Genomic DNA, 25405 nt, shown 5'->3' on the forward strand with positions numbered 1-25405 from the left:
CTGTCATGGAGCTGTTACACTGGTGGATATGCTTTGGATTTGGAGACCATTGCAGTGTCTAGTGTACCCAAGGAGAATGACCATCGCAGAAGAAATTAATTTCAACAACTTTGCACCCACAGACATGCCTGCTGCTCTCAACATTTGGCTTTCATTCAAATGGTGCCTCCTAGCCTTTCCCTGGTGTGCACTGAAAGGCTGGGTGACAAAAACCTAGGTTGCTGGGTACCAACACACTGTATCTATCACATCAGTCTGAAAGATGGTCATTCTTGCTTTCCTGCTCCCTGGTATCTCATCTCTTGAACCATCCGGAGAACAAATCCTATCACTAAATGGTTCCCTAACCTCTCAGAAAGGGTTTTACTGACTAGTATTAAAATACCCAGTGAATAATCATGACAATACTTTGACAGCTTCGAGTCCCTCCTCTCTAAGGGCTTAAAAGCACCTCACAAATGTGCTGGGAATCAGACTGTCTCCGATAAGGTCCTGCATCCTGCGGTAAGAAACAAACCACCTTATTTTATTTTGCAGGTGACATCCCTAATGATCAGAAAACAACTCAGGCTCTGTCGATATTATAAGAACGTTTGTTGTTTTATTCTTTTTGGTGGGTACAAAAACCACAGTTTCTTACACAGAACAAGATTATAAATAATATCTGTAACATGAGTGACCCGTAGTCTCTTTTGATTCTACACTGCAGACTGATGACGTACTCTAAACATTTTATCATTTTGTTTCTTGTATTAGACAGATGCAAATCTGTGGAACACAGAATGATGGAACAGAATGAAGGTAACAGCAAACAAGAGGATGACCAACAACTTTTATAAAAAAAAAGTCTCTGAATTTTATTACAGTGATGACATTTTATATCAATTATTGCAATGAATTGTTCCCTAAGATGGTTAGAAAAAAGAATTGTGTTGTCCTCTACCGAATTTACATCAGTTAAAAAGCAAGCATGTTTCAATATTCCTCTTTTTTCAAAGAAAATGTAAATAATTTCTTTATTTTTTCACAGGATTTACATATTTATTATTTTCTTATCACAGTTTAGTGATTCATTTCTACAGCTTAACAGCTGAGTATTCTTCCATAGTATATATTGATGTTCTGGAGACACAGGTTAGCATGTTCATTGACTTCTATAACTATTTTTCTCTCTTTGTCAAGACAAAGACCAAAATGTTGTCCTTTCTGAGCATGTTCTTCACAGTTTAATGCGCTAAATTGGCAAGTCTTATTAGTTTTAAGTCCACTCAAGTGAAATTTGTTGCTGTTAATACACCCTTCCCGGTCCCCTCCCCCCAAGAAAACTAAATTATGAATTTTCCTGATATAAAATCTGAGTTTGGGTTTCCGAGCTGAGCTCATGCACACATTGTTGCTGATGATGTCTGGCGCATTTGGACGTACTTCCCTTTCTCAGCCAAATTATTAGTTCATCAATGACACTCCTATGTCGTTACAGTCTGTGCTGTGTTCCCATCAGTCACCAACACAGTTTGATTAAGGCACTCAATTATTTTTTTGGTTTTTATGGTAGGTCCGATGCAATTACAGCCAATCCTGAACTTTGTCTAATTGCAGTTCCAGTATGCACGGCCTTCGGGCAGTCGGGAGTCAATACGCGTCCATTTTCTCCCACACTCCCTGTGATGGATAATCTGGCTTTGTTTCTTATGGCTTCAGAAAAGGTAAGCTAGGTTTGAAAAAAAAGGAGAAAAGAGGAAAGTGTTACGATGTTTCTGTCCTTCAACAAACCAGGACACAGCAAACACCAAAATATTAAATTTTAGACATCTGCATTTTTTCATGTTAACATTAAATATAATAATAGTAATCATCATAAATATAATACATAGCATTTAAGTCTACTAGGGGAAAAAGACTAGCAATTCTGAGGGTAAATTTCATTACAATAAATCATTATTGATTTAAATATAAAATCCAAATTTGATCAAGAAGTTAACAGAAGAGGTAATGCCTTAATCTAAACTGCTTCAAACTACATTTATATACAGTGAAATGAGAATCAAGACCTTTTATGATCCTGAAAGAATTAGCATCAGTGAATAAAGTCATGCACAAGTGTTTATAGGCTTAGACCTTCAACTAGGAATGTCAAGATAAAATTTAACTACTGGAAATTGTTTATAAATTGCAATAGCAGTATCAGCTATCTTAGTGATAATTCCATAGATCAAATCTAAAGTAATTATTACTTCTTTTCACAATGCACATATTTAGTATCAGTAAATCTGAAAACTGTCCTCAAATGTCTTTTCATATATATATTTTCCTACAATTAGAGAAGGTGGGAACTTTCAAAGGAAACAGTTTATTGATAGAAAATGCAATTTCCTATAGTTTTCTACATTAGGTCTAAATTTTCAACAAGAAGGTTTAAACTTTTGTTACCTCAAAATCTTTACTTTCAGGTAAATCAGAACAAAATATCTTGTTTAGGGACTAATTGACTCAAGCAAAAAATTTGGATTTGTTTCCCCCCCCCCCCGCCCCCCAGCCCAGATTTGTAGTTATGCTACCTAAGTTTAGTCATCCAAAAATCAGTAACAGCTAAAAGAGCTCTCTCCTGTGTTGACAGAAAAAGCCAAGATGACTAGCTGACTAAATGATTTCCACATGACTAAAATTAGGGAAGTGTCTAAGGTCAACCAATGCAGCAAGGACACGTGTAACAACAGGCGCCCAAGCTACACTATGTTGAAACAGATTTCAAATATACCATGTTAAGATATCAATTATAGGGGAAATCCGATTTCTGCCAGCAGAAGCTATAGCCTGTACAACTCACTCATGTAAGGGGTGTGCAGGGATGCAATCTGAAATACCAATTGGAGAAAGAGAGACAGGAGGGTGCATTCACATAGGAGCAAAGGGATGACAAACATCATAAAATCATTTTATTTGCCTTATTACTGATCTCTGCATTTAGAACTTTGTCCCTCTGAGCCCGGTTTCTCCTTCTGAGGTAGCAGTGAAATCTCGAGTTAGGGTTTGATATGCTGAAGTTAATTTTATATATGAGTATGTGTGTATAGAGATGAAGGAGATTCCTTAAAACTCTCAAACGTTTCTGCTGCTTCTGGGTGCGCTTCTATGAAAATGCACCAGTCTAACACTGCATTGCTGTCAGCGGCTCCTTCAAAAAAGAGTTCTTGAAAGTACAGCTGCTGCTGTGGCACAGCCGGAGCTTGGATATAAAAGCAACTTTCCAAATCAGTTACCCTCAAAACTTCAGCCCTCACAAGCAGCCAAATTCAGGAAAAGGCCTCAGCTTACAGAGGGCGTTATGGCATTCCCCTTGCGCTGAAAACCCTTGGCTTTGATAATCATCAACTGCAATGTCTGAAGTCACCCTTTGAAAAACTTCCCTGCTGCCACAGTACTTTGCGACAGGGACTGTCATCAAACATATCTTGACCTAATTCAGCAGCTAACTATAAAAAGGGAGGCAGAGGTGATGAGGGAGTGGGGACCTGGGCCCACACAGTACCAAAAATCTCAACTACTCCCCAGCAGCAAATAAAAATCTATGCATTTGCAAAGCACAGACACAACGCAATGTGGTGCAGCTCCACATAGTGCATGCCCACAGTCCCATTACAAATGGATGTCAAGGACTGGTAACTGCCTGCAGAAATGCACAGAACACGTTTTGGTCAATGGCAAGAAAAAACAAAGGTGCTTTAGTTTTGGGGAGGGATGAGAGTCCAAACCAGACTAGAATGCAAACTTTGGTGGAAAAAGTACAGCTTCCTTCAGATGTGCTAAGTTTCCAGAAAGTCATCATTATGTACCAGCATCTCTCCATCGCTTTGATCACCTATCTGTTCATGGCCGTTGAGGGTTTGCCACTGGGAAATCTGAGAGAGAAATCAGATTTATATGGGATATATGAGTTATGTGTAACTGTGGCTTTGTAGCTCAGTCTATCTAGCTTTCAGTATATAGCTTTCTGGCCATTGACAACACACTCAGGACAGAAAGACAGTAAAAAGGGATCCACCAAAAAAAAAAAGAAATCAAATAACAGACAATTTCTCAGCAGCCTTCCACAGAACAACAGAAAAAGCTGCAATAAACCAACTTCTCTCTTCTCATGGGAGAGGTTAACGACAGCTCAGCGACACACCATGGAAACAACCCAGACAGTTAACAAAGCCAGGAGGAGCAGGTCAAACTTGTACTCGGGAAGGTGCCATAAAGCCAAGTAACCAGGTAAGCTTCTGTGTTATATTTTAAACTACGCTATGGGTAATATTCTGCTTAACTGTGCTGTTATAATTTCAGATTTATGGCCTGGCTGCTGAAACAGTTTGAGGAGAGGCTGGGATGAGAGGGAAAAGTCTTGGTATTTACTGTGACTGTTAACTCAAATTGTGAAAGTCTCTGTGTAGTAAGTGTATGCAGTTAATAGTTGCAATGCATTTTCAAATTTGTCATTAGTATTGATTAAAGTAGGTGTGGAATTAATCACGTGAAAACACCGATGGCGCTGTTCTTATTGGGAAATGGGAATTTAGGAAACGGATATCCTCAGTCTATGTAACACAAATATCCTAGCCTGTGTGGGTTCTTTCCTTGTTCAGGCTCCTCTAGTACCTGGGTCACATAGAAGTGTCATTGGCACAAATACTTAAGATGAACTTTTAATGACTTTTTTCTATCTTGAATATGAAATTGAAAGTATACAAGTCAAAATAAGTGCATTACACATTTACTGAGCCATCCTTGTAGCACTTCACCCTTTTTTGGTAATTAATTTCATAATATTTGCATTGCTTTTTGTATTTTTCTAATTAATTTCATTAATTGTGAATAACAGCATGGGATGGGAGAGCAAGAGAAGGCATCTGAACTGGCAGCTGGTTTGTGAACTTCATGGCCCACTGAGAAGGCCGTGGAGAGGAGGTGGTGGTGGCTGGCTGGATATGAGGACAATCTCTTCAAAAGCCTCTGGGTTTGGGGTGAGGAACTCAGTAGGGCTTTTCCCTAGAGCAGCGGGAGAGAAGGCTGTCAGGCTCCGCACTGTTCTCAGGGCATCAGCTCAGCTGGTGTACTGAGGGCTTACTACTGATACACAAAAATGGAAACCTGCTGCCCAGGGGAAGAGGAAGGGATTGTTTCCTCCTTAAAGCAAACTTCCTTCCCTGCCTTCAGCAGATGCAACAGCCTGCCATCCCTTCTGAATGTCTTTATCCCACACATACAGACCAGTCCTTTATCATACAGACTAGCCTTTTATAACACAGACTAGTCCACACGTGCAGACTAGCCCTACATTTTCATTTTCTGCTGCCTCACAGACAGGTGAATTTCCCTGAGGCAACTCACTTTTGACTGGATTAAACTAAAAGGAACAATGTGATAATGAATATTAATTGTCATGTGGGTTATTTAAGCTATTTTATATTAGTTTAAAACATATGCTATTAAAACTATTTGATGTTAGCATAAAAAGTCAGTGTGTCGGTTACTCATGCGGGTTAGAATCACCAAGCATCTTTCCATATTAGCAAGTTTTAGTCTCAATACGATCCCTTTACTCCTTGGATAAATCGACATATCAAAGGTTTCAAAATGCACAAGACAGACATATTTCTGCAGAAATATGCATAACCAGTGTTGGCTCTGTACTGTTGCCAGCTAAGAGGGGTTTATGACTAGCACCTTTATGAACAGATGGCTTAGTCACCCCGTACAGAGCACGGCACACAGGTAAACCCTCGGTCCCTGTGTGGCCAGGAGAGGATGACTGGACCTCGGCAGTCTTCCACGTATAAGCATAAAGGTTTTTATAAGAAGTTCATATGCTGAAATTTCTCAGGTAAATATTACGGCAATTAAGTAGAATGGAGAATTTCAGAAGTCTATAAAGATTTGCTCAAAATCCTAGTTAGTTATTTTTTTTTTTTTTGTGAATTTTTAAATGTCTACACCTTAAAATGCTTTTAAGAGATTATCAGAAGTTTTGACTGACCCAAACATGACTTTTCAATAAAATAAAATGCAACATGGGCATTTTTTATATATTTTTGCCTACAAGAATTCATCTCTGTGTTGTGACAAGTCCCACAAAAATCCAGACTTTAGAGAAAGGTACTTAAGATCTTTCCTTAAAAAATAAAACTCAGTTAGCCCTAATTTTTATTTCGAGAAAGCAGTAAGGCAAAACTAAATTCTAGAGATATAATCACAGTGTTTGTTGCACTGGAATCACAGAGCTGAGAGGGAACTCGGAACTGTCAAGTCGTGCCGTGCTTAGCACGCTAAGCCAGTTTGGGTCAGGTCAGTATTTGAATGAAAGCTTTGGGTTTTTGTTTGCTTTCTTTAAGACCATGTTTTGGATGCATTGTACCCTGTAAATTTAATAAGGAATATGTTTTCTGGGACTCTTACTTTTATACCAGCCTGGGGACACTCTCATTTGTGGGCACATCACTAAAGAATTTAAAGGAAAAAGATCTCTTCATTTGCATTTTGCACAATTACTGGTATAGGATTATTTCTTTTTAAAACCCTTTTTACTGACAGTAGGCAGTGAACTTGGGAGATTAATATCAGCATCTGGAATTCCTGATTCCCGGTTCAGGGTAATGAATGCTGGCCTCAACTGTTGGAGTTCCCCCTGACACCTACGATGCCCCACATTTTCACTAGTGAACAAAGTCCACAGCTAAGACTTTTTGTTTGTTTGTTTGTTTTTTTACATGGGGAAATTTGGTAGCTCTATTACAATTAAAATATACCCAGGCTGACGACTTGTACAACAGGGAACAAAAGAAAACTACACAGCGACAGTATGTTTGGGACAGTTTCCCAGCCAGCGTACACCAAGCCCCCTCCCTCGCCCCCCGAGAACCCACCTATTCCTTGCAGCGCTCCAGCTAGCATGCTCAAACACCATTCTCTGCTCACTCTGTGTTTGCTCTGTACTGTATGGTTCGGTATTGTACTGGCTGTGCCTTTAGACTGTAAGCTCCTCGGGACAGGGACCTGTTATGTGTTTGGCACACTTCACCTATTGTACAGCGCCGTGTACTCCAGCGCTATATAAATAATAAATAAAAAATAATAATTGTATCTCCAGTTGTTTCCTCCAAAAATTTTTTCTAGGTGGCTACACAAAAATTCTATTCTTCATCTCTTTTCCCTAAATTTGTGTTTCTTTCTTCCACTATAGGGATGGCTCAGTGATTTCAGGACAATGTAGCTCAAACTTTTTGTTAGCAGAGGAGACGTGGCTTCCTATTTGCAGGGGCAAGTGAGCTCTAGGTAGCACGAAAGGGCAGGGTCCTAGCTGCACCTTCACTTATAATGCAGCCAGTATAGCTTGGGAGCTATGTAAAAGTTATATTTAGAAGCTCAATTTGCTGCTATGTGCCATTTCCAAAGGTCAGAGAGTTGATTTGACTAATGATTAGTTGTCAAGATACTCACTGCACGGATGAGAAGGAGTACATTAGTAAACCATCCCTGCACGCCTACTCAGGGGAACCGCACAGGATGCAGCTCAGCAGCATCAGTGGTTCAGGCTGCAACATCACTGTGTGAACATCTAAAATACACTAGTCCTGAGCTAGGTAAGGGGGTATGTTACTGAAAGCTGAGGACGATAATCGGGGTCAATTCACTGGTTAGTGACTTTTTGTGGTTATTATAGTGGGCAAAGGTTGACCTGAAGCAGGATATTGTGAAAAAAATGCCACACAATTAGCATAAAACATGTATCAAAGGGAGGGAGAAGGAATAGGGTGGGGAGGAGGGAGAGAAGGTAAAACAACATTTACACTTCTTGTAACAGTGCCTTGACTTCCGTTAGGTTAACTATGGTTCAGTGACATTGCCTACCCTAAATCTAGATTATCATGAAGTCCCAGTTAGGGCCAACATCAAATAATAAAGGCTTACAGCAATTTGTCACTAATAGAGTGCAAACCTTTAGGAAAATAGACTGGCCAATCAAGTAATTAAACACTGGCCCTCTGAATATATATTTTACGATTTCAAATAGTTGTCATCTCCCAACTGGTTCGACAACACTGAGATGTTAAAAATAATTTTTTTATGTTAAAAATTCCTTGCAATGCAGATGTCTATTAGCAACATATAATAGTATACAGTACATCTGCAGCCAAAAAAAACTGAACCACTTTGCACTGAAGTTTTCCAAAATATAAAGCTCTGTTCAGAAGCAAGCACCACTAGACAGACATGTCACAACACTGCGTTACAAGATGCATCACCCACTCACTGTAGTAGGCCCTAAGTCCTACCCCTAAATTTTAATACTTTCGGTTCCATATACGTTGTAACCTTCTCTATAAGTTGCTAAATTCTGGGTATTCTGCGAGGAAGTTGGGTTAAAAGTCTGTGCACTCTTTGCCACCTTCATTCGTTTCGCCTCTGCCCTGGACTTGTAACAGAACTCTATCAAAGCCACCAGCATTGCCAAGCCCAAGCCTCCAACCAGAATGTAGAAGACTCCAGCAACGTTGCTGAGACTCAAGGCACTCGTCTTGTCCTGGGGAAACAGAAGCGACACAGTTAACCCCGGAAACCAGACCCCCGGGAGCACAAGCTACACGTTAAAACATTGGAAATAGAAATAAATAACAATGCTTAGCTGCAATTAAATGACATTAAATGTTTACATACTTCTCACAAAACTTGACCTATCTGGATCTATAAAATATATTTTAAGCGCCTAATTTTCCTGGTCGGCATAAAAAACATTATAAGTATATTGCCAACTTATCAGGATGTCGTTGCTTGCTTACTGCAAAGCACTACTTCCATGCAGTGGAGAATGAAACCATGACATGTCTAGCTCTCTTTAGGGGACACTTCAGCCCTGATACAAAACTGCATTTACGTAAAGCTCTTTAAAAGCTTTGCTATCCAGAAATCCATTTACATCAAACAAGACTCTGCTTGATCTTTACGAAAACAGTAATTGTACTTCTGGTAGGCATTGCTGTTAATTTAAAAGATCCAGACTGAGTTTCTGATACTTAAATAACAGGTGAAAATAACATGTGAGGCTTAAGTTATTTCTTTGACCAAACACTTCATTTGAAAGTGCACACTGTACCATACACATCATGATATATTTGCCTCTTACCGATTATTGTATTTCGTTTTTATTTTATTATAGAAACAGTTCTGGAACATGCCCATGGACTACTAAGGCTCAGCAACAGCACAATTTTAAATAGCGGTTTCTGAAATCTTACACATTCTTTATAATTTAGACAATAATGATAACTTTAGCAAATTATTAAATATGCATCATTTTATAAACTATCTCCTTCTTGGACGTACTGTAGTAAATAACCATTCTACATTTCTCTATACTTCACTGCTTAGTTATGAATTGTACTTTTTTATTTGAAATCCACGTGCATTTTTAGCACAGTTCTCAAGGAACTCTCTCAGGATCGACTTCCATATACTACATTGTGTGCCTTAAGATACTTATAAAACTTTATTCTTATGCAGACTACATAATCTTTACCTAAAGTAAGGACAGTACTTAACTTCTGATTGTAATCTCTATGAAATTTTAACTTATGAAGAATGCAAAACATTTGAAATGTTTAATTTAAAGAGGCACTATTTATTGTGTAATCAGTAGATTAGCACAGTAACAATTCCCATGGAAGTATACAGGTGTTTGGGGCTTATAGCTGGGTTATGCTTTGTCTGTCTCTTTGTAGCCTGCTAAGAGGACTCTGAATATCTTGGAGATGTCTGTGTTCCTCTGATGGCAATTCCTAACATGGTGCTTGCAAACGAGGAGGAGGCAGGACTGAGGAAGACCTGTGGTGGGATGGGGCTTTCTCAGCTGTCATTTACAGGTACCCCGCCATCCTCTTAACCGCTGTTCACTCCCTTCTCCAAAGCACTTGCCAGAAAAAGCAAAATGTGTTGGAAGTTTGTTTCCCAGGTTAATTTTACCCGCCGCCCAGCAGGGCAACGCTCAGGGCAGGCAGGCCGCAAGCGGTGGCTTCCCGTCACGCTTTCCTTTTAGCTCTGGACAGCACAGGCTGGCGCAGGGATAGGCACTGTGAAGACATTTCAGACTCCCCGAATACAGGGCTGGCACTGACTGTGGTGCTTCCCAGCCATCAGAAAATGCCCGCTTCTGTGTTTGTCCCCAAACAGAGAAAAATTGAGAAGGCTCCACTCCCCGGAGCTGTCAGGATTACTGTTTGGGAATGGACTAGGGTAAACACTGGAAGCTGTAGAAAGCTATTAATTACCGAAGCCTTTCACTTCAAAGCTCAAGTTAAGTCTTTCTTGGCTCCTCAAGGAGCCAGGGACCTTCCCAAAGGGAGCCAGGCACAGCCACCCTGGGCAGCGATGAAAGGCCATCCTTCCCGCTAGCGTTTCTCCTTTTCCAAAAACTGCTGAGGGAGGCCAGCTCCGAAAGGAGAAGGCGTGAAGGGACATTTCCTAAGTGGTCAAGGGGAAAGTCCACCCTCCCCTAGGCAGCAAGGGAACAATTAACCCAACCTGCCTCCCCCTAAACCATAAAAATGCCATGTAACTCTTCAACATGTGCCCTGAATATGTAGGACGATATTTGGCGACTTGTATCACTGAAGACTTTAAAAAGCAATAGTGCTTCTTTAAATTAAACTGTGGCCCCATCAAGATGGGACAAAGCCGATTCGCTCTGTGTCTACAGCTGCTTATTTTATTTCTAAGTCATTTTGCTTATTACTTCCTTTACTGCTTTGTGAACACGATAGTAGGTCCCGAACTGCAGCGACTGACCTTACTTCCAGAGTCCTTGGGTCCACATTCACCTTTATCGTACCACCATTTGTTTTTCAGCTTGTCTAAGACGCCTGCCTCACTGAGTTTCAAAACGGCAAGGTTTACAGGAGTTCTTCACGTGGAAAATAACATAAATAACATTATATATGTTATTTTATGTTATTCAAGTAAAACTACATAGAATCGCATTGCAAAGTGACAGAGCAGAGGCCACAGTGGGTGCTATGTCATGTACTGTTGGCCCAGGTTTAGAGACAGACATATGACCGGGACCTGCTCCATCGCTTTAGGTAACAGGCACATACTGCTGGGGAAGCTTTGTAAATAAATAGTATGCAATTACTGTGAACCCAAAACTATTGGCTTAGACATATTAACAACATACCCTGCAGAGACATATATAATACAACTGAATATATGACTTACGAAACATATTCATTTGTGTTCCTTGCTTTCAACCCATTTTTGGACAAACTGATAACATGACTTGGCTACAGCTATTTCATTTACTGCCCTCAAAATTATGCTGGCAAGTGAAAGGAGCTGCTCAGTGCAGTTTGCTGCCCATAACCCCTCAGCACAGACCGGTACCCGCCCTTGGTGAGGAGCTCCGCGGGCACCAGGAGATCTGCATGCAGAGAACTTAGGGAGAGAGCTGTGATACCCTTATCCTCAGCTGAGAAAAACGTGACAGTCAATCTTTCATTCTAATTTCCTGCTTCAACATTATGTTCAAATTCAAGGTTTTCCCTTAAATGTCACTTATTCAAATAGGTCTTTCAGGGGTCCGAGGCTGATGATAAATTACTACTCAGAATATCTTCTCTTACTTGTGGTATTTGCTGTGGGTGACACAACGGAGTTTAATATTTAGATGAAACCTAATCTGATGCCTCAAAGTCATGAACCACTATGGGTTTACACTGAAGTTACTTAAACTCAGTGAATAATCTCAGACTATTATGGTAATGCCTCCCTTCATGCAGTTGTACCAGTTTATTTTCTAAAAAACTATGAAATGATTAACAGACTTTCTGTACTTTCCACTTTGAATCACTGACTGCCCAATTTTTAATGTGGTAGGCATACAGATATCTATTTATGTGCAGGTGTGCATGAAAATACAATATATATCAGAGAAGGAGGTAGACAGACAGAAATGGCATGTGATAGATGGCCTTCCGGTGATGTCACAAGAGATAAAACCTGATCCTGCATGTGCCAGCAGATTCCTATGGGAAAATTAATCTCTCGTAATACAACATAATCCATACATTCCTAAAATGTTAACTCATTAATTCAACACTAAATAAATAAATAATTAAGCCCATGCAAGCATTTAGTACGTTTAACTGAACCTACTAAACAGTTAATATGAAAGAGAAAAGGGGGTTGTAGTTACACTCCGTAACTGGTTTAACTGAAAATCCCAAAATGCTTGTGTATGAACATATTTGTGCACGTTTGTGTTTATATATTAAATATACATGTAACAGCTCCTGAACCATGTATGCTACTCTTAGCTTTAGGGATCATGTACATTCTGATTACTCTTTGTGTGTATGTATATATACATAAAGTGGGGGGGATTCACCTCACCTCAGTTTTTCCACCCCAAAGTTAAGCCCCAAGCTTGGCTGCCTGTCTAGGTTTCCCTGTGGCTAAAAGAAAAAGATAGGTCCCTCCAAAAGATGCACTTAGGTACCAGTTTTAACAAAGGATGAAACACGCTGTCGGGACGCCTGTCTCTGTTTACTACTGAGGAAGTCTCAGTGCCTCAGAGAAATGACAATTTTTGACAGCTACAGTTGGGTGAGAGGATTCCTAGGTACTTTTGAGTGATCCCTTTAAGGAAAGGGAATGCTTCATCGACTTTTCAAATCCCACGCATTTAATTCATATGGAATACTCTGCTTCTAGAACAGAAAATGCCTATTACTTGATCTTTTTCAGTATTCAAACTTACATTTTGTCTTCAGGCTTCCTGGCAGCAGGTTGTGCAGGTTGATAGTGGAATATAAGAGTCCCACAGCTGTGAAATGAGTGGGTAGCAGTTTGGGATACTGGCAAGTTGCCTGTCAATACAATCCTCTATTTGCTTCCAGTACAAGTGCAAAATAATTAACCTTATTTGGATAGCCATCGTTTGTATCATGTCATGCACTGACACTGAGCCACATTTCAGTGCTCCTAAATCCCAGCAGTGGAACGGGGCTGGTTATGGCAAAGTTAAGGGACATTCAGGTACAGTTGTCACATGCAAAATCAGAAGCCTGTGGAGCTGTTGCAGATTAAACTAATTGAAGTGATAATCAGGACTCTATATGAACTATCAAGACCAGTAGCAAGCTGGGACAAGTCAGACAACAGATTTCGTCCACTCTTTTGCTTGTTTTATCAGCACTAACAGTTTAAGTATATAAAGTCTGATACAGGCAGGGATTTTTTCTTCTTTGAAGCTGTAGCTCCTTTAATGCCTTCTCTGCAAGGAAGCTCTCAGGTTTTCCTTTGGGAAAAGAAATCAATTTCATGCTTAAAACTGCCATGCTATCTTCAATACATAACTGAACGCAGTGGCGATGGCCAGCACAGATGAGACAATTCCCACTTTTCACTGAAACACAGCCAGTGATGTGTCTGAGACCAGACCCTTGTTTCTCCTCTCCGCTACTGCCCTTTGCATCTTCCCTCAGACAGCCCTAGCTGTGATGAAGGAGAGGGACTCTGAGCTAAATTTAAAAACATTTTATGCTTTCAGAAAAGGATTTTTGTCCCACTATAAATCAGCCAGCTGCGATGGGAAAAATACACAGTCCAATACGAGAAGCCCAGACTGAGGGGGTGCAGAGTGGAACAGGAACATTTTTGCTTACGCTTTTCAGAATAGCAACATATACCTGTTTGCAATCACAGTAAGTGATTGCAAGTGGCGTGAATTTTCACGTATTTTAGGCTTTGTTTTGCTTGTTTTTCTTTTTCATTTTAGTAGAAGATTTTCAACAGCTCCCATGGGAGATGAATCCCAGGTCACCTTGGCTTTCAGAACAAGTGGCTTATCTAGGCGGCTTTCCTTTCTTTGAAAATCTCCTCTCCAAATGAGCATCATTTTGACCATGTTAGTCATGAACTCGGAGACTACAGCTTGTTACTACACTGCTTACACAATTGGTTGGTGAATAGGTGATAGTAAAGGGCGCAGAAAATAAAAATCAGTATGGTCTGCTGTACGTGAGCAAGAGCAATGTACTTAAGTCATAGCATAGACAGAGGATAAATCCAGCATTTAGAATTAAATTTCCCATCCAGTTCAGTCTTGTATACTCAATATTTAAATGGAAAATTACTATAGTTTTTTTTCAAGTTGTTTGGTGATTCCTGAATTACTAATGTTGGGCTAAATCTTCATCTACAGTAAACTGGCAGAAAATCAGTGTAGTTTTTCCAATGTACAGCTGCTGAGAATCTCCCTTGCTATGTATAAACAGGATCCATCTGCCTTAAATGCATGTAAGGATAATATATGAGAAATAATAACTAAAATTACCCTTTATATATGCAGAAGAATGTGCCCCATGTAGCCACAGTGCAAAACTGCTGCGTGACAGCACAGGAGACCCTATTCTTCACCCATGTGCTGAAGTCAGTGGTGGCACAGCCTGACCTGGGTGCAGGGAGACTGTTTTCCTACCTTTTCATCATGTTCTCAGCCCTTCTACCTCCGCTCTCGGCTTCTTACTCATTTCCTCCTATCCTGTCATCAATCACTTGCTGTTGGAAGGGCTGGTTTTTAAGAGCCTCAGGCTGGATCTTGTGCCAGCAACATCAGCGAAATCACGGTGCCTTAAAACAGCATTAACGACATTCTGAGTTAGTTGTTCAGGACAACAAATGGGCAGTTACAGCACTTAAATTACAATACTGAGTGATTCTGAAACCAATACAGAATTTTGGTAGACAGGGATTTTAGAAATGCAATCATGAGTATGCTTTAGGAGCATTTTCATTACCCACTCACGGCTGAGCCATTAATTAAGTGTAAGGTCAGTCTCATCTGCTGAATGAAAAACAAGGGCCACTGTGTTCTCCTGAGGGCTGCCAGCAGAGACAGGAGGAGAGCTCCATCAGCACAGCCTCCTTCCACTCAGACTTTTGTAAAAACAACAGAGCAGAGTGGCAGATACTGTGTTTAAACACCTTCCCATGCATCACATGAAATGATGATGGCACACAGTTAAGGTACTTTCAAAAGCACCCAAATGACTTGGGGACCTCAGTTTTATCTTCAAACGTGACTTAATTACTGAGGCCATCAAAGCACAGGTGGTTCACACAGAGCAACTCTCTGAACCATCTTTCTGAATTTTCGAAGATTGTTCCTTAAAACGAAAAATAAATGGGGAGGCTAAAGGTGACCTTTCAAGAGCACAGAATGGAGGTAGGAGAAATCTTGTTTCACAGAGCAGCACAGCCTTTGGAGAATTGCTGAGCTCTCATGAAAATCCCCAATTTCTATAGTTCTCTGTACTATCATGACAAGTTATTCTGGGTCTAGACTCTCATATTCTGACTACTGAATCTCAAACAGTAACAGCACCATTATCAGTCAAGTCTCAGGTGCTGTATTTCTTTCAGGAGAAGAGGATGTTCTTATTCTCGTTCATGACAGAGGAAGCCCTGTAATTTGGACTGGAGCTGCTAACAAAGCTCGGGGTTTGTTCTTTTTAAATTCATACAGTGAAAAGAAGTATTAGCTAGAGATGCTTAAGAGCTTAGTTCAGCACTTGTTGGTAGGTGTCAGGTTTACAACAACAGTGCATGGTGTCCTGATTATTCCACTAATGATCATTTGCTAGCATATAAAACTAAAATATTTAGAGGTCCATTAATTCAGTAGAATGTCTTATTGACATTAATTGATCAGATCCTACAAGACTGTTCCTGAACAAGGAAATGGATTTTGTAGATGATAAATGTCTAACTAACACTTTGGGGAGTCAGAGTAGCTGTAGTTTAAGAAACAAGACCAGGTGCTGCTGCAATGCAGAATTTGAGAAATACGGTAATACCCGCTCATCTCCATGACCTGCCTGGTCCTACTGAATGTGGGCAGTGCGGGCACACGATAGACCTGGGGCTTCCCAGGGACGCAGGTACTGCCTACTCACTCTGCTGTGCCTGGGAAAAGGTGAGGCAAGAAACAGGCCTGAGGTGAGATGAACGCTCCTGGCAGGCTGTACATAGTCCTAGGACCACAGGCGGAGCTCCATCATGTTCCCCATCCTTCACTAACACTGCCTTGCCCACTGTATTTTCTGCTGCATCCTCAACTGCCTGTGTCACCTATTTTTCCTTTTCATTGGCAATGTGTTCCGTCCCCCCTCTGCACTCACAGATCCTCCCTGTTTCTCCATGGGCTGCACTCCTTGCCTTTCTTTTCTATTCCTCACCCTCCTCCTTTTTCTGCCACTTGCCATCACACCAGACTTGCTCCTTCAGCACTTCCAGATGTTTCCCTGGTGAGGCCCTCCCTGTCCCTCTACCGTGAGCTGCTCCCCTTGTCCTGCTTTGTGACCCAAAGCGCCAGTGGCTGGTAATTAGGGACAGTAAGTTAAAAGCATCCTTAGTTAGCTATCTAGCTTTTATCTCACCTTTCAACCACAGCAGGTTCATGAGGAGTGTGTTTTAAGAAAATGGAGGTATTTTAATGATGTGACTCCCTGCCTGTGACATTTTAAAAAATAGATGAACACCCCTCCCCCAGTAATGGAAAAGTTCAGGCTTGGTTGGAGCATGGAATAGTAGCAACGTGGGAGATTTATGGTTCACTTGTGAACTCTCCCACAAGAAGTTGGTGTCTGCTCCACTTGCAGGTAAGTGCTATCAGGTCTAATACACCTGAGCACTTTGGAAGAGAAAATAGAGACCATTTTTGCAACTGTGACTGCTGGCGAGCAGAGCGGTGGGGAAAAAACAGGTAGAGCAGCAGGATCGGAGGTAAAGTGAAGGGGATTAGGACACCAGTTCTGGGTGAGTGCAGAACAGCCCAAGGGATGGTCCCTGAGGCCAGGACACAGCATGAAAAAGCAGGAGGACTAAAGAAGGAGAGAAAATAGTAAGAAAAAAATATATGTAGGCAACTGTAAAGAAAGCTACATAAACTGCACTATGAAAAATCAATCAAATTTAATCATCTATATCTGACTAGCTCTGTGCCTGCACAGTTACCTGTGCCGCGTTCTCTTATATATTGTTCACACACAAGCACATAAACAAATATTACTACATGCTGCCTGGCATGGAAGCTTTTTTTAAAAATATCTTCTTCCTCCCCCCCCTCCACATCTTCCACGTCCACACCTTCTCTTCTTTTCAGCACAAGGTAGTTTCCTAAAAGGAAGCTGTGAGGAGGTGAGGAAGTAGTGGTGCTGACCATGTGGAAGATATGGAAATGCAAGAAGAATAAGAGGCTGCCATCACCTCAGCCTAAAATTCAGCCTAAAATTCCTGCCTTATAAATTCTGATAAATTCTGCCTAGGGAACCACTATGGATTTCAATTTGCTGGTAAGATAAGATAAAATGTCAAGGTGAAGATATTTTAGTGGAAATTTGCTTTCCTATTTTGAGTACTCATGGGAAAATTGTAACTTGTGCCAGTATTTTTTTGTGTCAATAGTGGATCCCTGAGCCTGGACCATGCGTTAGATTACTGCTATGAGGCAGTCCCACTGATTTGGACCGTTTACTGTCACTGAAAAATTATTTTGGCTACTACAATATAGAGCTCCTGAAGGTTCCAAACTGCTTGTTCACAAGAGCAAGGCTGATCATGAGCCTGGACCATGCGTTAGATTACTGCTATGAGGCAGTCCCACTGATTTGGACCGTTTACTGTCACTGAAAAATTATTTTGGCTACTACAATATAGAGCTGGTATTGGCTCCTGAAGGTTCCAAACTGTTTGTTCACAAGAGCAAGGCTGATCATGATTTCAGAAGATGCAGGTTTCTGAAAATGGGTGATAGATCTCACAGCAGAGACTGTTTTTGAGTTCTCCTTGGGGCGCTTAAAAAAATGCAAATATTTTTGCTTTGACAGTAATTGCATACACCTAGATTCCAAGTGCAGGTACCAGCAGTGTTGTGCTACTGGTGAAGCTGTTTCGTCGCAGGTAGAACCCCAGCAGATGCACCAATTACTTTACATACTGTTTACCCGCTTTTGGTGACATTGAGGCTAACCTTGGAGTCACCTCCCCCGCTGCCACATTCTCCTTTGTCGTACCACCATTTGTTTTTCAATTTGTCCAAGAGGCCTTGTTCATTCAGTTTTAAAACTGCGAGGTTAACAGCATTTCTTGAAACGATAAAACATATTTTGTAAGAAACTGCACAGCTGTTAAGATGTTAGAAGGAATGAGGACTTAAGCTGTTTATAAGCTTGATCCACACACTAAATAAACCTCTCATTTCCGTATTTCAAAGCCCTTGGCAGCACAAATGATTGTAGTTACTTTCAAATGTGAAAAATGTGTTTCCAGTGTAGAAATGATTTTCAGAATGGCTTGGATTTTAACAAGAAAATTCTATCAACCAACCAAAACAGTTTTTGCAAAATGATGATAAAACTCTGCCCAGAATTATAAACGATTTACACAGATTTATTTGAATTTATATTTAGAATACCTGTTTAGCATGGGCCCAGGCTGATTTTTCAAGTAGATGGGAAAATGTGTTCCCATATACTAAAGAGGGAAGATCCAGACGGGCTACACTAGACGCTGCCAACCACTGTGTCACACACAGTTTTGATGTACAGCACATCAGAGCAGTCCCGCACGAGCTGTGGGCTCAGGCTCCAGAAACAGGCGGCGTGAGGCACAGCTGATGAGGAGCACTAACAGCTTGCACGCTGACCATGATGCTGTCTAGAGCCAGTCAATAGGAAACAATGCCCAAAGAGATGCCCGGGAGTCCTGCCTGTCTGGAGCCTCATCGCCTGCTATAGGCACATCCGTACCTTTGGGATGCAGGCTCTAGAGGAGTCCAGCTCCCTTTGCGAAGTAGAGGCTTAGCTGAAATGCAAGACCCAGGGTCCAGCTTAGTGCCGAGACTTCAGAAACTCCCCTGCTATCCTGGAAGAGTGCTCTGTCTCCCAGCCTGCAGGATACCCACAGTGTCGGGGAGGAACGTAGCGGTGGAGGGCATCATCTCTAGGGAAACCTGGGGAGAGTGCAGCCAAGCACAAGCTCAAGCGCCGGGAAGACCAAACCCAGTCCATTCACTGGGTGCTGAGACACCAGCAGGTAGCTGGGATGTCCTGAGGACTTCTCCCTGCAGGGTTTATACATGTTATGCTACCACTGGATGAAGGATGAATCCTGCATTGCTAGCAGCACAGTGCAGGCATAGCAGACTGAAAGGGGTTCTGTGAACCTGATGTCCTCCATCTTACATTTAAGTGCTCTTTTTTCAGGTCAGGGAAATACCTGAGAGAGACTTTGGATCTGTGCAGGCAGAGGGGGGGTTGCCAACGAAGGCGAAAGCACAGAATCACTGCTTCTGTATGAACTCAAGGCTGCTGGGAGTGCACTGAAACTCAGGCAAGAAAGGGACACAGCTTCATCACCTCCTGAGGAACCTCTGCACTTGCTTAAGTGCATGACTTCCCATCTGTATTACTAAGGAGCTTCAACAGTCATATATCCTAATGGTAGACAACTACATCAATATTTATTCATAATTGGTAATAATAAACTTTTTTTCTTCCTCTTTTCATGTTCAGAGGTCCCTAGTGCATCCATGCCTACCAGACATGAACCCTCTTTCTGGTGGGTGTCTGCCCAGGTCTGCTTGCAGATCTACAGAGGCATGTGGAGCAGTATCTTTGAAGCACCATTCTTCTCCAAAGGGAGAGAAGTATCTGTGAGGTGCCAGTAGCTTTCAGGGACAATATGCAGTTGAGAAAGATGGAATTTTGCTCTATGAATTTCTTTAATGCTGTCAAGATCTGTTTGTCAGGGCTGAGTGGGATTTGGCAAGAGCTATGTCCATCAATGGCATCTTCCCCTCATCAATTATGAGAGGATGTAACACCTTCAAAGCACTCAGAGAAGGGTTGGGGAAGAGAGATATTCTGGTGCCAGGGCTCCATCAGATCTTATGGCACCAGAAGCCAGGCTTGTGATTCACCCTCTCCAGAGATGGCTGGCCCCTGGTCCCTTGGGGGTCTCTTCTGCCCTTAGAATGGAAATTTTTCTCTCGCTCATTAGGAGAGATATTTTCCTGGCAGACAGGTACAGACAACGGTATTTCACAGCTTATGGAGCATTCCCTGCAACATTGACCCAGTTTGTGGGACAAATGTCAGCTTCAGGACATGCCTTCATGGTCTTCTGATAACGGCTTTTCATGTAGCTCCTGCTATATGACAGGTCTTTGCTGGCTGGTCATGAAATTTGGAAACTGCTTGTGTGTAGATGTGACTTTACCTAGCTTCACTGGAGTTACATTTAGATGAGATTTTCAATACAGATAAAGTAATTGCTTGTCTGTCCCTGAAAGTGAAAATGAGAACTGTAGGCTGTAGTGGGAGTGATAACAGAGTGCTCTTTGTGGATAAAGCTTTAAGGGGAATTTAGCAGCCAGGCTGACAAATGTGATTTTGTATAAGGGCTCTAATTATGGTTCACACTCCAGAGGGAGAAAAGCAATTGCAAAATTGGAATGAAATTGTTCATTTGTCCCTTTTGTTCTTGGAAGCAATTGCTTTTGAACCAGTCCTAGTTACTACAGATTTTTCCTACTCAGCTTTTAGTTACAAAGCCTATGCTTTTGGCCTGTTTGCCCCATTCAGAAAGGTAACTGGGTGGCCAGCCTTGACACTTTACAGACAATTTTCCAGAACGCTAAATGTAAATTTTACCTTTGTAAGGACATTGGGACTGAGCCATAGATGAAAGATGATCCCAGAAACTCTATTTCTTTGATGCTGAGCAGCATGACTTATTCTGAAAATGGCTTAGATATATAGCTTGAGCCTGCTGCCTACAAAGTCAATGTCAAAACTCCTTCTCCCTTCAACGGGAACCAAACCAAGTTCTAATTTAATGCTGCTGTGTCTAATTGTCACACTGGGTAGCAATAACATAAACAGCTGCTTTGACAGTGCTACAGATGCAGGCAGGAGTGATCGCTCCCATGAAAAATGAAATGTATCTCAAGGAATATCACTAACTCTCAGTTCAACGAGCCACTTAAGCACAACCTTATTTTTAAGCAGATGGGAATCCCTATCAATCAGTCTATCTGTAAAAGCATCTTCATACTACTTCCTCTAAGCTGTAGTCTCTCAAGTATGAATACTAAAGATCATTGAATTAGACGAAGTCCTTATGCTAAAATCCTTAGGAAGCTTTTTTTTTTTTTTTTATCTTTATCTTATCTTGCATGAAGATGTTACCTGAAAACTCACAACTTTTTTTTTCAAGCTTTCAAGTTAATGTCTACTTAGACATTTTATCTGGATATTCTAAAATGAATAAAAAACAATCAGGTCTTTTTTTTTTTTTTTGACAACTAATATAAGTTTAAGTTTTCATGTTTAATTTCCATGTTGAAGGGTAAGAGCTTTCTTACTTTCCAAATGTTCGAATTTATCTTTGAAAGTGTTAATGATTATGAAGGAAAATTTTCCCACAGTCATTTAGAGAAGCTGCAGCTGGTTGATAGTAATCCGAGAGTAATAAATAAATAAATGAAACCCATTCATGAGAGGGTTATTTAGCTGGGTTATTAGCCATATCCATAGACAGTTTCACAGCACAATAGAGAAATGGAAATAAAAAGGATGAAGAAGTAAATGTGGATTTAAGCTGCAATCATTGCTCTGAAATTAAACTGTATTGTTTATAAATGTAACACATTAATGTCCTCATCATGTCTAGTAGGCCATGTAAAACCAGGTTAGTTTCACACTGCTTTCTCTGCTGCTTTGTTATCCAGGTCCATTTCAACGTGTGGAAATAAATAATTTATTTCTGGTCAACAAAACACAGAGAACCTTTGCTCAACACTGCTGTATCTCCCACAGAAATGTTGTAACTCAGATCTCAATAGGTGCAATGATGACTACATTGGAAATGATAGACCTGAGAGCTCAGAGCCAGGCTAGCTCACTCATACTCATTCTGCCACAGAGGAAGGCATTTTGAAACCTGAATATTTGTGGCAGAAACTGTTCTTTCATCATTAAAAAATGGGACTGTATCCTCAATGCCACACTTAGTCAAAGTTCCCACTGAAGAACAATGTGTTCCTCAATAAAGGAATTGAAATCTTTGCAAGAGTAAGGCTTTAATAGTACAAAGCAGGCAAGTGCATTAATATTTGACTCTTAATCCTTGCTGTCGCTGCACAATCCTGCCTTTTCCATTACTCAGAAGAAAACAGAATACTTGTATGTGATAGTCAAGCCAGTTCAGCCTAAACTGCAGCCCTTCCACTACAGTGATACCTCACTTCACAATCACCTGAGTGCATGGACAGTGATTTCAATGTACGGATCACAGCTTTTTTAAAGCTGCCTATAGAATTACAGTATGAAAAACTTGATGAGAATTAAATCATTCTCACTTATTTAAAATGACTTTCCATCTCCCTGTAAGTAAATAGTAATAAGCAGTTTAAAATGTTAATCAGTGTCACTTCTTTTTATGAAGAGCCTACTTGTGCCAACTGCCTTTCGCACTTAGCAAAAGATAAAACTGCGCAGACAGATGACAGTACAACTACCCTGTCCCTTGCAAAATAACATCTATGACTCCAGACAGGGATAAGTCATCTGCCACCCAAAAGAATTGCAGTGAGGTGCTAGGCTAAAGCTCAGGGAAGCTGGCAGAGAGGTCTGCTTTGACTTCCAGTGAGTTTGGTTTATAGCAATGGTTAACACACGACCCATCCATTGTCCTTATGGAGCAGAGAGGCGGGTGCTCAACAAATGACCTGAGTGCTATGGCATACAACACTGTGGTACCTCGCAACAGAGACACACAAAGGTCCCTGCACCATGAGGGAATGAGGTAGAGGCCCAGGTTAGGGACCACGTTAGTTAACATCACAAGCATTGCTGGAAGTCTGGGACAGCCACAGGGGAACAGCACAGAAGAGGGCACCAATGCTGCCTAATGTACCCCTTTAAGTACCTATTTCATCACAACAACACAGTATGTCCAAGAAACCAGAAACAGAATCATGAAATGCATCTTGCATGGTAAAATCAAGCCTGTTTTCAACAGCCTAATGTCCCAAGCATGAATACGTGCAGTAGGTAGGAAAGGGTCTCTCCAGCTTGATTAGACTTGAACAAGTATTCACAGTCACAGCCACAGCTGCTTATTGTCTAAGTCTTTCAGCTCCCCAAATCCTGGGTTACACAGTGGTTCACAGGATGGATGGAAACCACCACTCAACAGCACCACTCAGTACCATCCATGAATGAAATTCAGAGAAGTCAGCCTTGGCCTAGCACACATGGCAAAGGAGATCCCCTCCATGAAGTCAGGTCCCAAAATACCTGTTTTTGAATACTAAATGGCCTAAAGGTACAGACGGATCCCTAAGTACTCATTACAACAAAGGCAGGATCTCTGCTGGGAGCATTTAATAACAATCTTTTAGGCAACTGGGAGAGTTTTGCCAGGAAAACTTAAATGTCTCAGCTATTTAAACAGGTTTGACATTTTCCCGAATCCCTTTCCTGAACTTAGGCACGTAAGTTCTGTGTAACTGGCACATTAGATAGCAAAATATTTCCCTGAATCCTGGGCAGATTCCTGGTGAAATTCTGCTGTTATCTTTACAGACGGCGGCACTGTTGTTTCACTGCTTAGCATTGGGGATGTTGTTCGCTTGCAATAATGAACAAGCAGGATGTGCAAAAATAACATGACTCACTAATGAGACTCTACATACACAGAGACAGCTTTGTTTAAACTGCAGCCGCATCGCACAGCGTATCATCTGAGAACTGCTGGTGCCACTACTGCAGCTACTGAGCCGAAGCAGAGACCCCGACCCTCTAAAAGGCTTTTCACAAATCCTTCTCACAGGGCTTTGAAAGCCTCAAAAATCACTCAATCACTTGGTGACTGGTGACTTGGTGATGGTGGGGAGGGATGCCACCTCTCTTTAACCTTAGGTTCTCTGAACATACAGCAAACTTCAAACAAAGAGTACCTGCATGTTAAATGATCAAAGCACCATAGGTGAGCCATACATGAGATATGGACCAACTGGCAAAATACAGGGATTTGCTTTTTTTTCCCAGTAAAATCCATGACTACTTAGTCATATAAGTTTGTTGTAGACATACTACTATGTCTCCATAATGCCTGGACGAAGTGGGGATCAGTAAACTACTGCACGATGGGAAGTGAAGCCACAGACACGGTGGTGCACCCGGAGAGGGAGAAGTCCACTGAAGGAACAAACTTTCCCAAGATCCCAATGTCACACCCAGCGACGTATTGGCAATCGATGACGCGTCTCAAGCAACTCAAAGCTCATTTTCTTCCTTGCACTTTGGACCTCTCTCCCTGCAGCTACCTGCTGATGCAGCCGTCTGCCAGACGAGCCCCGCAGCGCTCCTGGCGCAGGCTGGAGGGTATCGTCCCTTGGGACAAGGCAGAGAGACAGCCCGGGGAAGTCGAGTTCAGTGACCTTATTTCAGTGATGTGAATCGCGGTTATTCTCTCATGACCTAATCTGTATCCAGCCCAGGTGGCTTAGGAAGAAGAGTCCGCAGCTGCCTGAGAGCCCCCGCTCACTGCACAACCCAGAGCTCCCTGGATGCAGCTGAGGATCTGCCTCAGACGTATTTAGTGAAACACAAGTGGGTGCATTCTTAAAGCTTTGTTCATATAATCCATTCAAATGATTTTAAATGGGAAAAAAATTAAAAGGTACCTTACCCAGCAAAAAAAATTAAAACCTGCCCAGCTTCTGAGCTGTTTATTTTAACCATGTTTTGAAAAGTGCTGATGGCAGATTGTAACATGACACATATGCAGCGCACTTTAGGGGTGTTTGACAATTCATCGAGAGAAATTAAGTGTAAAGCTGCATGGCACTGGCTGAATATGTTCAATAAATTAGGAATGAAACAAGCACTCTGTTAATGAGGAAGATGTAGCCAAAGCTTATATCATTCTGTACTCAGAAGGCTTGAAGGATCAATAATGCAAATATTAAAAAAAGAGAGTAAATGCAAGAGCATTTTTACAAGAAAAACAACCTAAATTTTAATGACAAAGGCAAACTTCGAGATCATGTTTTTTTAAACACATTCAAAAATTTATAGGAAAAAAATTTGTACTGGTTTTTATAAAGGTTTGCATGCTGTAGTGCTATTTGTATGAAAAGACTGTATTCAAATACTGAAGCACAGAACATATCAAGACATTTTCACATATAACTGACAATTCAAACAAAATAGAGTCCTTGGCACTTTCTGTGATAGCTTGCCCAGCATTTATTTAAATAAAGAGCTACTAGTATTCAAGTTGCGAGTCTTCAAAGCAATATTAG

At 41.2% G+C, this 25405-nt stretch overlaps 1 protein-coding gene across 2 annotated transcripts in view; it reads right to left on the reverse strand.

The window, feature by feature from the left end:
* Window positions 1–571: 571 nt before the first annotated feature.
* The window catches only part of GRIA4 (glutamate receptor, ionotropic, AMPA 4), a 240600-nt gene continuing 215766 nt past the window's right edge, over window positions 572–25405 (reverse strand). The window contains exons 14-16 of one of the 2 annotated variants that reach the window (XM_009890916.1): window positions 10819–10933; window positions 8426–8560; window positions 572–1711 (exon numbers count right to left, since the gene is read on the reverse strand). In XM_009890916.1, the coding sequence (XP_009889218.1) occupies window positions 1547–1711; window positions 8426–8560; window positions 10819–10933 (415 nt within the window). In that variant the 3' untranslated portion in view covers window positions 572–1546. Of the gene's footprint in view, window positions 1712–8425; window positions 8561–10818; window positions 10934–18061; window positions 18177–25405 lie in introns of both variants that reach the window. The other variant, XM_009890917.1, reaches the window with a different exon arrangement.

The sequence above is a fragment of the Charadrius vociferus genome, unplaced genomic scaffold, assembly GCF_000708025.1.
Source record: "Charadrius vociferus isolate BGI_N301 unplaced genomic scaffold, ASM70802v2 scaffold118, whole genome shotgun sequence".
Lineage (NCBI taxonomy): Eukaryota > Metazoa > Chordata > Aves > Charadriiformes > Charadriidae > Charadrius > Charadrius vociferus.